Here is a 13549-nt window from a genome sequence, read left to right as displayed (position 1 = left end):
TTCAGTGTGAAAGGCTCCCAAGGCATCCATTTCTACTAGCCTTTCAGGACATACTGTTAGGACTACGAGAAGTCAGAATCCTCAAAACTTTCAAGTTCACAAAGGCCTCCTCTGGTCAAGGTGTGGAAAAGGAGGAGTTTCTACTGGCGGTGGGGGGCAGCTCTCCCTTTCTTCCCCCAGCAGTTCTCTTTTAGGGGCTTGGGTGGAACTGATTCCTTCTTTAACTGCCAAACACTTGGATGACCATTTGGGAGTTAATTTGCTATTTTATACAAAACCCACATTGTGAGACTGGACATGCTATAATTTAATGCTTTTGACTGACTCACTAGAGATGTTCTAACCTGATAAAAGCATCAAGGCTAGAGTATTTTGTTAGCTATTTTAAGTAGAGTGGGTGATCGATGGACTCATGTGAGGCACCCACCCATCCCCCCATCACAGATTTAGAGGTGGTATTTTTGATATCTAATTCAAACCACCTCCTTTTTACAGATGAGGAAGCCAAGGCAGACAGAGGTCATTTGTCCAGGGTCACACAGCTAGAATCTAAGGCAGAATTTGAACCCAGGTGCCAGACAGATGAGTGCTTAATAAATACTGCACATTGTGAACTTTTGGACTCCAAACCCAGACTTCCCCACGAAGATTTCTATTGCATCAGAGTTGCAGGTAGAAGGAAAACAAGCTCAAAGAGAGGTCTGAGGACCTGGCTTCAGTGTCAAGGTCTCCTTTGTCATTCAATACCTATGTGATCTTGGGCAAGCCCCTTGCTCATTTTGGGACTCAGTATCTTCATCTGTAAAATTCGAGGGTTGTTCTAGAATCTAGACCATTCACATCTTTGTGCTATAAATTCCAGACTTTCTGAACTTGAGGATGCCATTGAGAAACCACAAGGAAAGGGAACAAAGTCCTCTTAAGGGTCAGTGAGGTCCTTTTCTAGTAGGGAGCCCCTGGACCCCACTGAAGACCTTATCCCGTAGCCCCTAGTTACGAAACCTCTGAGGTCAAAGGTTGAGTGGCTCTCCTCAATATGTCCATCATTTCCTCTAAAGGTCCAGCCCTGGGATCTCTTCCCCACCACTGGGTCACTCCCTCCTCCTCCGCCTCTCTGGGGTTGGGGTGTGTGGGGAGGGGGGGCAAGGGAAGAGGGCGGTGAGGTTGCCAAACACTTCTTCCCGAGCCCAACTGGGCATGCCCAGTCAGTGGGGTCAGTCGGTCTGGCAGTGGTCCTCACACTGGACGGGCCGGGCCCAGGCAGCGGCGCCGGCGGCAGTGGGGCAGGCACGCGGGCACGCGGGTGGGGCGCGCTCCCAGTGGGGAGGGCGGTGGAGGGAGGTGGAGGTCGAGGAGGAGGAGGAGGAGGAGGAGCGCGCGCCAGAAGCCCAACGGACCAAGCCGGGCGGCACGGCGGGGGCGGGGGCGGAGGTGCGGGCGCGGGAGCCGGGGCACCCTGCGCGTCCCAAGTTCCCAGAGCGGCGCCGAGGAGAGCAGAGGAGACGGCCGGAGAGGAGGGGAGCGAGCGAGCGCAGCCGATCCCCAGCCCCTCGGGCTGAGCCCGGCGCGACCATGAGGCGGCTCCCGCGGCGGGACGGGGCCGGGCCCCCGCGGGAGAGCCTGCGGAACGGCTACGTGCGCAGCTCGGCGAGCCCGCTGCGCGAGGACCCTCCGCGCGGCTTCTTGTACCACGTCTGCCGCCTGTGCAACGTGGAGCTGCTGCTGCCCCGCGCCTCCTCCTCCTCCTCCTCCTCCTCCTCCCCGTCCTCGTCGTCCCCCGGCCCCGCGCCGCGCCGCGCCCCGGACGAAGCCCTGGGCAGCTCGGCGCTGGGCGCCCTCGCCGGCTTGCTGCTCGCCCGGCTCCTGTGGCCCGAGGGTTGCGCCCGCCTCTGCCGCCCGCTGGGGCTCCTGCTCCGCTGGCTCTCCCACGTCCTGTGCCCGCTTTTCAGCCTCGCCTGTGCCTTCTTCTTCTTCACCTGCTTCCTGACCCGGCAGCGCCGACGCCGCCTCCGTCTCCGCGGGGGCGCCCGCCGGGCCTGGGGGCTCCTGGCTCTGCCCGCCTGCTGCTTCGTGGGGGACCTGGTGCTGGCTCAGTGGGGGCCCGGGCCCGGGGGGCAGCTCGCGGTGCTGGGCAGGCTGCTGCTGGTGCTGAGCTGCGTCGGGGTCTTGAGCCTGCTGCAACCCGTGCAGCCCACGCGCAGCGTCCTGGTGCTGCTCTTCTCCGGCATGATGTGGTGGGTGTCCGTGGCCAGCCTCAGCCTCCTGCCCGCCGGTGTCCGGCCCCTGCTCTCCTGGCTCGCCGGGGGCATCGGCACCGGACTGGCCCTGGGGCTCGATCGCTTCTTCCCGCTCCGGGAAGCTCCCTCCCTGCCTCGCCTGAGCGGGGAGGGCAAAGTGCCTGTGATCAGACCCCGGAGAAGATCGAGTTGTGCGCCCATAGGCGAGACTCCCACCAGCTTCGGGAGCCAGACTTCCCGGAGACCTTCGTTGCCTTGTATTTCCAGAGAACAGGTATGTTACCAGAAAGCAGTCCTGGGTAGCTGGGAAAGGTTTGTTTTTTCTTGTGCCCCTACCCCCGCCCAGAATGAACTGAAAGTAGGGGTCTTTGGAAGCGTGCGAACTTTTAAAGGAATTGCATTTTACACTTGTAAGAACGTTTTCCTCTTTCCTGCCCTACTCAGCCGCTGCTTTACTAACTTTGTAGAAAGAGGCAGCAGCCAACCCTAACTCTATTGCAGCTCCTTAAAACTTTGCCAAACAAACGTGCTCTTCAAAATATGGGTTGGATGGAAGCCAGTTTTACACATTAGCTGATCAAGCTCACCGAAACGTCAAGGTGCATCTTGTGAGCGCCAGCTGTTGTGTAGAACGACAACCATCAGAAGAACGTGCATGAAGTATGACTAGGGCACTTTGATCACACTTTAATCGGCGCTTTAAAATTGTGTAGACTAATTAAAGATATTGTTATCACAGAGGGCAAGTCAGGTAACATTATTAACTAGAATTCTGTTGGAACTTTGGAATTAAGAGTTTTCAATTTGGATGAAGATTAGTTGAAATGTTTTTAGAGATCATGTGGTCAGCTTCCTCCGAGATGCCTCCCCCCGATGTGGCCCCCCACAACAAACCCTCCATATTGTAAAGAGAATAGACTCCTTTTTTTTTTTTTTTTTTTTTTTTAAAAAACAAGATAACGTATATTTCTTGAGTGTTTAGCAGTTTATTTTATAGAAACTATTTCTTGCCATGTGTAACCTTTAATCAGTGTTTAGTAGTGTCTGGAAAGATGCCTGACAAAGTGTGACTTAAGAAAACCTATTTTTTTTTAAGGATTTGAAATTTTCATCTGGGAACAAACCTTTGCTGGTTGTAACCCAGTGAATCTACTTGCCTTCCAGCATCAAGCAGCTTGTTTGGGGCGGGGGTTGTAGGGAAGAATATTTGTTATGGTTCTGTTAAAAGCAAAAGTGGATTTGTCTGTGCAGATAGACAACTAAGTCTCTTTGTCATGATATTGCTGCAGAAGCTGCCAGGGATCTGTTGTGGTCAGTAAGATGTTTGATAAATACATTTTTCTGCTTCCATTTTTCCATTTTAGTATTAGTGATAGCTGATATCATTTAGACAAATAAGAGTCAAGAGTATTAGAAAAAAATTGCTCTGGGAAAGAATGTATGTGGAACAAATGATATTAGCTGATTTCATAAGAACATCATTAGGTTGAGGAGAGCATTTTCTATCAATCAGTGACCATTTTAAGAACATACTATCCCCAATGAATAATATTGTAGTGGAGGTTTTAATTAGGACAATTTAATTATCAATTTGGTGCAAGTTTTATTAAACTTACTATTTCAGTTTACTACATTTTGACTTTGATCTGTTGGCACAGTTAATCATATCTACTGATAGTTGATAGTTTATTTTAAATTTACTTTTTGTTGAATACTTCTGTGAGAGGTATTGTGACATAGTGGATAGAGAGCCTGTTTCTAAGCCAGGAAGACCTGGGTTCAAGTGCTGACCCTGACATGCGCGATCTGTGACTGTGGGCAAATCACTCAGTGCTCTGGGCAACTGCCAAGGGGCAGCACCTTCTGTGCCTTGATAGAGGGAGTTTGCTCACCCAGAATTTCTTATTGTACCAATGAAATCAGGGGTCCAGGCCCTAGCCCTTTACAACTTGGGTTTGATTTTTTGTTCTAGAGAGTGTTTTAGAGTTGGAAAGGGGTCTTGTGATCAGTGAAGGCCCTGAGGTGGTCCTACAGCTGGGAGTATTAGGCTTTTGCCTCAGTTCTATACTCTTTGTACTTGTGCTTTTTCCAACCATGTGTTTAAATTTTGGTGTTTCTAGGCCAGGTAGCCTTTGTGTTCCTGTAAAAATGATTTGTAATGCATGAAACTGTTCTCTGTGCTTCTAATAAAAATGATGGTGAAGAAGCCATCTGCAATTCTTCTTTGGGCTTTTTTTTTGGGGCCAAGAACATGTGTGCTAGCTGTACAAGGATCTGGGTCTCTTATCGCAGATTTACTCGGACATTTTAAATTTGGCAGCAAGATCTTTGACCTTGTTGTCCCTGGGGTTAAATAGTGGATCTGTGATTTTGCATTGGATGGAATAGTGTATTCACATGTTTTAGGGGAAGTCAGAATTTTTGTGGGAATTAAAATGAGGTTTCCATTATTGAAATGTAAACTCTGTTGTATAACAATTGGAGAAGTCCCTGCAGTGTTGCAGAAATTGAAAGGAAGCTGCTGATCAGGAGTTCTTAACCTGAGGTCCATGGATACATTTGGGGGTGGGGTGTTAGTGAACTTGTACAGAAAAAATGACATCTTTCAATATAAATTCATTTTCTTTGTATTTTATGCATCTAAAAACATTATTCTGAGAAAGGATCCATAGGTTTAACCAGACCGCCAAAGGGATCCATGACACCCAAAAAGATTATGAACTCTTGCACTAGATGCTAAATACTTGACATGGAGCATGTTTTATGAGAGGCTTGGAGTGAGGACACCTGGGTTCTTATCCTAGTTGTGCCCCGAAAGCTACCTGACCCGGAAAGCTGTTGTTTAGAAAATCTTAACCATGGTGGTATTAGTGCTCAGAGTACTAGGATGGGAGTAAGTGGACCTGGGCTCTCAGCTGCCTTGGGACTTCTGCATTGGATCTGGAGCCAGGATGATTCTGTCCAATCCCTGGCTCTTGACACTAGCTATAGGACTTTGTTGAGCCTCATCTGCAAGATGGCCATTATAATTGTAGTACCTGTTTTCCAGGCATGCTGTGAGGCTCAGATGGATTGTGTAACACACTTTGAAAGTGTTCTGGGTACTACATAAATATTTACCTTTATTACCATTCAGAAGTGAAACACTGCCATTTAAATAGAAAAAGGTAGGCTGGGAGTGACTTTGATTCCTAGCTCTACCATGGAAGCTGCATTAGAGACTATAGAGTCATTTAAATGATTGGAAGAGTGGAGGCCTCTCTATTAGGCCCTAAGGCATTACTGGGCCAGTTGGGAAGAGCCCAGAGTTGGAGTCCTAGTTTCACAGACAAACACTACCCAGGAGAGAAAATTATTTAACTGGTTAGAAATGGGGACAAGCATGCAGGGAACTCCAGGCTTGGGTCTGCCACAAAAACTGTGGGGCTTAGAAAACTGTCATTTATGTGATTTTAAAAAGTTAGGAAGAATAGTCTGTAGTCCCTGCAACATTAGGCTGGGAGGGAGGAGACCTGGCTTCTCATCCCCCTTCTAATACAAAAGTTAAGTGTCAAAGACACGTTGATTTAAATGATTTGAAATGAGAGGGCATTATGGTTCCATGTGCCAAAATCTGACTGTGTCACTTCCTTGCTCAAAACCCTCGAGCGATTCGCTCTTACCTCACAGATTCAGGGCAGATTTCTGTGTGGCCTTTAAGTCCTTCACAGCCTGGTGCCAGCTTCCCTTTTGCAGACTTCTTTACTCCCCGCCACTCATTCTGCCTCCTCACCCAGTGAACCTTCCGACTCTTACACAGGCTAGGCCATTTTCTGCCTGAGGCTCATGGACTGTCTCGTGCCTGGAATGCCCTCCTTCTCACTTCTGCCTCTTACATAGAATCCCATCTTCCTTCATACCTCAGCTCAAGTTCTGTCTTCCACTTGAAGCCTGTCCTGACTCGCTCAGCCGCTAGTGCTTTCCCTGTCCTCTCAAAAAGCTTAGCAGATTTATTTTATGTGCATGTCTCCCCAAGTACAGCATCCTTCTCCTTGAGGGCAGAGACTGCTTCATTTTTGTTTGTATTTCCCTAGCCCAGCTCCTGAAACATAGCAGGTGCTCAGTGAATGGTCGTTGATTAATTGACTCCAAGTCTGGAGACCTGGATTCTTTTCTTGGCTCTCCTACTTACTATCTGTAACTTTGGACGAGTACCTCATTCTCCTTTGCCTCGGTTTTCTCATCTGTCAAATAAAGGGGTTGAATTAGATTAGGGTTGGGGAACCTGAGGCCTTGAGGCCATACATGGTCTTCTAGGTCCTCAAGTGTGGCCCTTTGACTGAATCAAAACTTCACAGAACAAATCTCCTTAATAAAAGGATTTGTTCCGTAAAGCTTGAACTCAGTCAAAAGGCTGTACCCAAGGACCTATAAGACACATGTGGCCTTGAGGCCACAGATTCTCCACCCCTTGATTAGATGATTTTGAAGGTTCCTTCTGGGGCTGCTAGATGGCAAAGTAGATGGAGCTTGGGACCTAGAGTCAGGAAGATCTGAGTTCAAATCTGGCCTCAGATACTTACTAGCTGTGTGACCCGAGCAAGTCACTTAACCCCATTTGTCTCAGTTTCCTCATCTGTAGAACGAGCTGGAGGAGACGGCAAACCATTCCAGTATCTTTGCCCAGAAAACTTCAAATGGGGTCATGAAGAGTCAGACATGACTGGAACAGCAAAGTTCCTTCCAGTTCTGAAATGCTCTTTTTTCCAATTTACTTTGTCTTTTGTAAGATAAAAGTAAGTTCAGCCTAGTGTAGAATCTTAAAAGTTTAACTTTTATTGTTATATCCTGATATTCATAGGTTAAATAGTTCTTGAATGTTTAACTTGAAATTTGAATATCGATAATAATTTATTTTTACTTTCTTTTTAGCTTATAGTTATTGGGGGAAAATATGGGAAGTAAGTAAGTATCTACCATTTTCTAGAAAGGAGAGAATTTTATCTGGTCTGCTCAATTCTTCAAAAAAATGTCACAACTTCTGTAAGGTTCCTTGTGTGAGGAGGATTTTGCAGGATTATAATAGCAAAATTACTACATATGATCATGTATATAGAGCTGGAAGAGATCTTAGAGGTAATTTACTTTAATGTCCTCATTTGTAGGTAAAGAATTTGAACCCCAGAGAGGTTGCTAAATGATTATTTCAAGGTGTGGGCATAAAAATTAGCCAAATTACAAATAAAAGGAACTGAGGCAGAGCTCTGAGCCAATGGCACTTTATTAAAGGGTCCATGGTCCCTCTAATGAATTGGACTCAGATCTTCCTTACAATCTGAAATTCCTCCTTCTTCCAGGGCCCTATTTTTTATGGAGCAAGATATCTAGACATTTAAGAACAGCTATACCAAACACAATAGTTCACAGGTAGTGGCAGAGTTGGGACTCGAACCTAGATCCTCTGAACACAAATCCAGTATTCTTTCCACTGGTTTTTGTTTTTAAATTTTAAATAAATTTTATTGATGATTTTGTTTGTCTGGATTCTGGCTGTGTAACCCCTGTGGAAATCACTTATCTCTCTGTACTCTAGGCTACTAGTGTCAAACTCAAGTGCTTGCAGGCCCCCATTGACTTAGAAATCATAAATTAACATTATCTGTGTTGTATTGTATTTTTATTTCTTTTGTTAAACATTCCCCAGTAACAGTTTCACCTGGTTTGGCCTGCACTGAGGAGTTCTGCAGCTGTAGGCTGCAAGTTTAGCACCTCTGCTCCAAGCAGTGCCAATCTGCATAGCTAGGGAGAGTTTCCTCATTGAGGAATTCCTTAGATCAATGAAATCACAAGGCCAGTCTCTATCCTTTTGTTTTAATAATTAATTATTTCCCATTATCTCTCTCCCTCATGGCTTGTCTCCTAGCAAAGAAAAACAGTTAAGCAGAACAAGCTTGACACAGAGACTGACATTCTACAAACAACATTTTTACATTCTAAAACATTTTAGCACAATAATTTAAAGTATCAAAGAGATTAAAAATCCCTGCAAGCAAAAATTGCAGAGTTCCTATGTCTTTAAAAATTGATGTCGGGGTAGATTTAGCAGAATTAAGTTCTGTGAAGTTATATTGGGTCCCATGTTGAAGACTAACAGTAAATATTTGAAATATATAAAATCAGAATTATAGTAATCTCATGAATATGTACATGAAAGCAGATCTTTAACCTTATTAAAATTCTTTTGCAAAATATTTTAGTTTAAATCGGGTTATTGCTGACAGCCTGTGTTTTGCTTTCCTGGGTTAATGGAAATCCAAAAAGAAAAAGATATTAGGTTATATTATGTTTTCCAATAGTCAGCTAAAAGTGAGATGAGAAAGAAGTTGAGAAAAAAAAAGACCCAGCTCCTTTTTTATACAAATGCTGGACATTTGAACAACAAGCTACAATTTATGACATTTCAAGTATTTCTTACATAACTTCACTTTCAAGTTTTTACTTGATCACTTTGTGATGCAGATTTAGGTAATACAGAATTGTGAAATACTGAAAAATTAACACATTTAATATTTTTCCCAAATAGAAATATTAAGTATTTTCTAAATATTTAAGCAAATATTTTAAAAAGTTTCGATAACTTAAAGCTATGCACATTATATAAAGTACAATTTATCTAAAATGCAAAAGGTTACTTCTTTTTTGCTAATGTGTTTTAAGACATCCTACATTGTTAAGAATACTCTTGTGTTTGTGAAATTAAATGATTTCATTAATTGCTAATTAAACATTGCTTAGAACCTCATCTCACACTGATGCTGTATTATATGATGAGTTTGATACGACTTAAATATATTGGATTTCCTAAAAAGTATCATTCAAGATTCTTTTTGTTGATTCTAATAACTTATTTTACCATCTTGGAATATGTAGATGAATAGGTATTTCTTCAAAAAACAAAATAACAGTTGTTATGTAAAAGTTATGCATTTTGGAGACATCTTTCCAAGATCTGTTTTGTTTGTTCCTTGTGAAATACAGTGTAGGTTGGATGTAGTCCCTTCTGTTGGGAAGGTGGAGATTGATGGATTGCTTGGGTTTGAGAGCTCTGAGCAGCAGTAGGGCTAAAGCTGATCGTGTGTTTCCACTAAATCCAGCACCGATATGGTGAGCCCCCCTCGGGAGTGGAGGACCTCCAGGTTGCCTGAAGAGGGCTGAAGCAACCCTCCTCAAGTGAAAGTTTCTGTGCTGATGAACTTTGTGATGAGGCCAATGAAATGAATGATTATTGTGCTTGGGAGACCAGTCTTCCCCCTTCTCTAAAAAATAAAGTAATTGATAGTATGAAAATGAGTAGTATGCACATTTGGATTTTTTTGGTTAGGGTTATTCCTTTAAATTCAGCAAACGTATGTTAAATGCCCATCATGTGCCAGGCACTGCACGGTACTAGGGATATAAAGAAAAAAAATTCCTGCCTTTAAACAACATTTTTACATTCTAAAACATCGTAAAAAAGATCGTATATAGAGTGGTACAGTGTGTTGTGCAGTTGTGTAGTGTCAGGTCTGGAGTCAGAGGACCTGGGTTTCACTACTGGTGCATTTGTGTAACCTTGGACCTGAAGAATAAATGACTTGCTAAGGTCACACAGCTAGTTGGAACTCAGGGCTTCCCCTTATACCTTGGTAAGTATTCATTCCATTCCAGAATGGATGTCTGGCTTCCCAGTAGTGATTGTGTGTATTGTACCATCCTACAGCGGTGTTTCCACTCTGCTGGAGTAATATATTTTGTCTATACGGTTGAAGGTCAGTAGAGCTAACCCTAGGCTGTAATAATAACAATAGCCGACATTTGTATAGCGTTTTAAGGTTGACAAAGCATTTTACATCTGTTGGCTCCTTTCATCAGGTCATAGATTTGCCCAGCAGCTCCAGCCTCTTTCTGGACAATTAGATGCCAATATCTTCCTACTCTTTAACACATTGCCCTTATCCAAACAGGGAAAATGATATCATGGATTTGTAGACTTTGGTAGAATTTGTAGAAACTTGTGGACTGATTCACTTTAGCGTAATTGAATTTTAATCATTGGGTCACCTTGATCAGGTGATTTTGTATGGGCTTATAGAGTTTAAGGCTAAAGGGGGGTATTTACTATCCTTTAGTGAAAATACTTTATTTTATGTCTGAGGAAATGGAGCCTTAGAGACTCGGGCTCTGGTCATGCAGTAAATTGGTGGCAGAACAAAGACTAGGCACTTTGACTTATTCAAATACCATTTGTGTTAAGGAATGTTTGTTGTTTCCTGTGCCTCCCTCTTCTCCCAGGGAAGAACCCATATGGGACATTGTGGCTAATTATGAGATGAAAGGATTTGTCAAGCAAGAGATTTCAGACCTTGACAAGCAGGTGGAAAGATTGTTTTTTCTTGATGAGGAACTCCTGAAATCACACCTTGTGGATGAGTTAGCCCTGAGGAGAAGTATGATTAGGATGTCTCTGTACAGGTATTAGGTTCTTGGACCATGGCTTATAATCTAGGACTGGCTTTTAAAAGCATATTTGCCCAGACTTTTGCAAATCTAATCCCAAGACTCTTAAATGGAAAAGGAAGGGGTATGAAAAAAACTGTCTACTTCTACCTGTCTCTACTGGAATATAACAGATAACCATTGGTAAATCATGGTAAAGTGGAAAGAGGGTGGACTCTGGAGTTGGACTCCTGGATCCTGGCCTGCCTCTGAAACTTGCTACCTTTGGGACCATGAGCAAGTTACCTAGTTGTCCTGGGCCTCAATGTCCTCAGGTGCCTTCCAGGGTTAGAGCTACGATCAATTAAAGAGAGAACCAGGCATAATGGAACCTGCCTGTAATCCCAGCACCCAGAAGGCTGAAGCTGGCAGCTCTTTGAGCTACAATGGGGGATTGTAGGTGTGGAATATTTTTATGCTGTCAATGCAGTAGATTGGTTGGTTTTACTTAACACATTTTCTTTTGTTACAAGGAACGACTCATGAGTGGAGGGTGGAGGTGAGGTGAGGAGAGATGGATATATCCAGAAATGACTGTGATGTAAAAAGAAAAAGCAGCAATACAATTTAACTAGAGGAGATACTTGGCAGAGGCAGAGTGGAATTGATATTTTCATCATTGTATGTTATATACCAGTTGGACAGAAAGGAATTCAGGAAACATCAGTAGCACACAGGTGTGATCCAGTAGTGATGGGAGACTTAAGTTGTCTGGATGTAGGATCAGAGATTTAGAACTAGAAGGGTCCTTAGCCACTATTGAGTTTTACCCCCTCATTTTATGGCCAAGGTAAATGAGGCCTAGAGAGGTTAAGTGACTTGCCCTGGGTGGCACAGCTAGTAAGTGTCTGAGGTGGGATTTGAACCTAGGTCTTCCTAATTCCAAGTACAGGGCTCTATCCCCTGTAGCTTACTGCCTCTCACATGGCTGGTGCTTCCTGTCATCCCAAAGCAGAGCAGCTAATAATTGACTAGTCTTGATGATAATTTCGTTTTTCATAAGGTGAAGGAAGCAATGAAGGCAACTGCCATTCTGAATCTGATTTTCATCAATGAGGAGGAACTTTCTTGGAGGGTTGGTAAGCTCTCAGGAATGAAATTATGTAGACAAAATGAAAAGGGGGAGTTATCTGAAGAGACTTGGGGGTGCATAGAGAGCTCATCAGTCAATTTGGATTTTAAAATGCCTCCTAGAGAAGAGGAAAGCCAGGGCTGGTAATGCACAATGAGTACAAAAAGTTAAAAACTGTTAGGAGTCTAGAGCTGGCTAAGAATGCTAAAGTCCCGCCCCCCCCCCCCCAAAAAAAAGGCAGTTAAAGAGTTAATATCGGACAAAAGAGGATTGAAGAAAAGGGCTTGAACCTACTGCTCAGCATGGAGACAACAACTTTGCTTGTTTTCTCTGCCAAAAAGAATGGTCTTGAACTTGATAGGACAGACATGGTGAATAAGGAGTTAAAATCTAGGCTAAGTAGGGCCATAGTAACAGAGTACCCCGCTGCCCTGCATCAGCTTAAGTTGGCAGGACCAGATGATCTAAAGCCCAGGTCATCTACAGAATTGGCAGATGTCATTGCTGGGCTGTTAGTGATCTCTGAAAGACTGGGAAGAACTGGAGAGTTGCTGTAGGCCTCAAAGAGGCAAATGTTTCCCTGATAATGATAAGAGGGATAATACCAAAGTCTGTAAATTATAATCTAGTGAGCTTGACTTTGATTCTTGGGAAAATTCAAGAATATCATTAAAAGGGTTATTAATGAATGTCTAGAAAAAGAAATGAGGATTGCAAAGGACTCCCCCAAGGATCAGCATTCCAAATTAATCTAATTCCTTTTTTTTTTTGACAGGTATTCTCTCCAGGTAGATCAGGGCAATGCTGTAGGCATAGTTTACCATATCACAGGGGCATATGAATATGGGCTTCCATTCCTTTGATAACATATTTGAGGGGAAGGTTTAAGGAATGAACTTTTGCAAATGTTTGCAAATGTTTCAAAACAATAATGTCATGAAAGGAGCAAAAAAGTAAAAACACATAAAACCAGCAAAACCCTCCAGAGTTCTGCAAGCCTTGATTTAAGTCCTAATGCAGCTCTTTTCGTGGGTTTCAGTTTGGAGGGCTAGCGAGAGGGATCTAAATTAGGAGGGGCATGCCAGCACCCTGGTAACCCTGCAGAAAAGGGAAGAGGCAGGAAAATCTCTGACTTACAGTAACTCAGTGGTGAAATCTTTGCGATGTTGTGGGAAAGCCCTACATACTGGGATAATTTTTCTCTTAAATAAAATCTAATGTATTGAAAAGCGTATTGTACTTGCGGTCACACGGCCTCGGCTTAGATTTCAGCTTTGCTGTTCGCTCCCTGTGTGATCTTGGGCCAATCATTTAACCTCTTTTGCCTTGATTTTCTTATCTATAAGATGGAGGGGTTGGACTAGGTGATCCTCTGCTGCTATTCAGTTCAGTTCACTAAGTATTAAGTGCCTCCTATGTGCCAGGTGTTGTGTTGGGCACTGGGGATACAAGGACAAAGAAGAGGAAACTGTTTCCGTGTTTGAGGAGCTCACATTCTACTGAGGGCACATGGGCACAACATGGACATAACTTAGTAAATGGAAAATTTGTACAAAGTAATCACTGAGGGTAAGGATGAGGTGAAGCCTCGTCAATTAGGAAGTAACAGAGGCTGGCTAGAGATGAGCCTTCTGTGGAGGGTGTGTGCTGTTCTCTGCCTTCACGCAGCCCAAACAGATAGGCTCTTGGCTCGCTCTCCTGGCTGCCTCACAGAGTGGCAGGTCAG

General features: G+C 43.9%; 1 protein-coding gene across 2 annotated transcripts in view; it reads left to right on the top strand.

Moving 5' to 3' along the window:
* The first annotated feature begins 1435 nt into the window (after nucleotides 1-1435).
* PDE3B (phosphodiesterase 3B) overlaps nucleotides 1436-13549 on the top strand; it is a 159691-nt gene continuing 147577 nt past the window's right edge. Inside the window, exon 1 of one of the 2 annotated variants that reach the window (XM_036762474.1) lies at nucleotides 1436-2511. In XM_036762474.1, coding sequence (XP_036618369.1) covers nucleotides 1573-2511 — 939 coding nt within the window. In that variant the 5' untranslated portion in view covers nucleotides 1436-1572. The remainder of the gene's footprint in view (nucleotides 2512-13549) is intronic. The other variant, XM_036762473.1, reaches the window with a different exon arrangement.

This window comes from Trichosurus vulpecula, chromosome 6 (assembly GCF_011100635.1).
Source record: "Trichosurus vulpecula isolate mTriVul1 chromosome 6, mTriVul1.pri, whole genome shotgun sequence".
Lineage (NCBI taxonomy): Eukaryota > Metazoa > Chordata > Mammalia > Diprotodontia > Phalangeridae > Trichosurus > Trichosurus vulpecula.
This window is presented reverse-complemented; position numbering and strand designations above follow the sequence as displayed.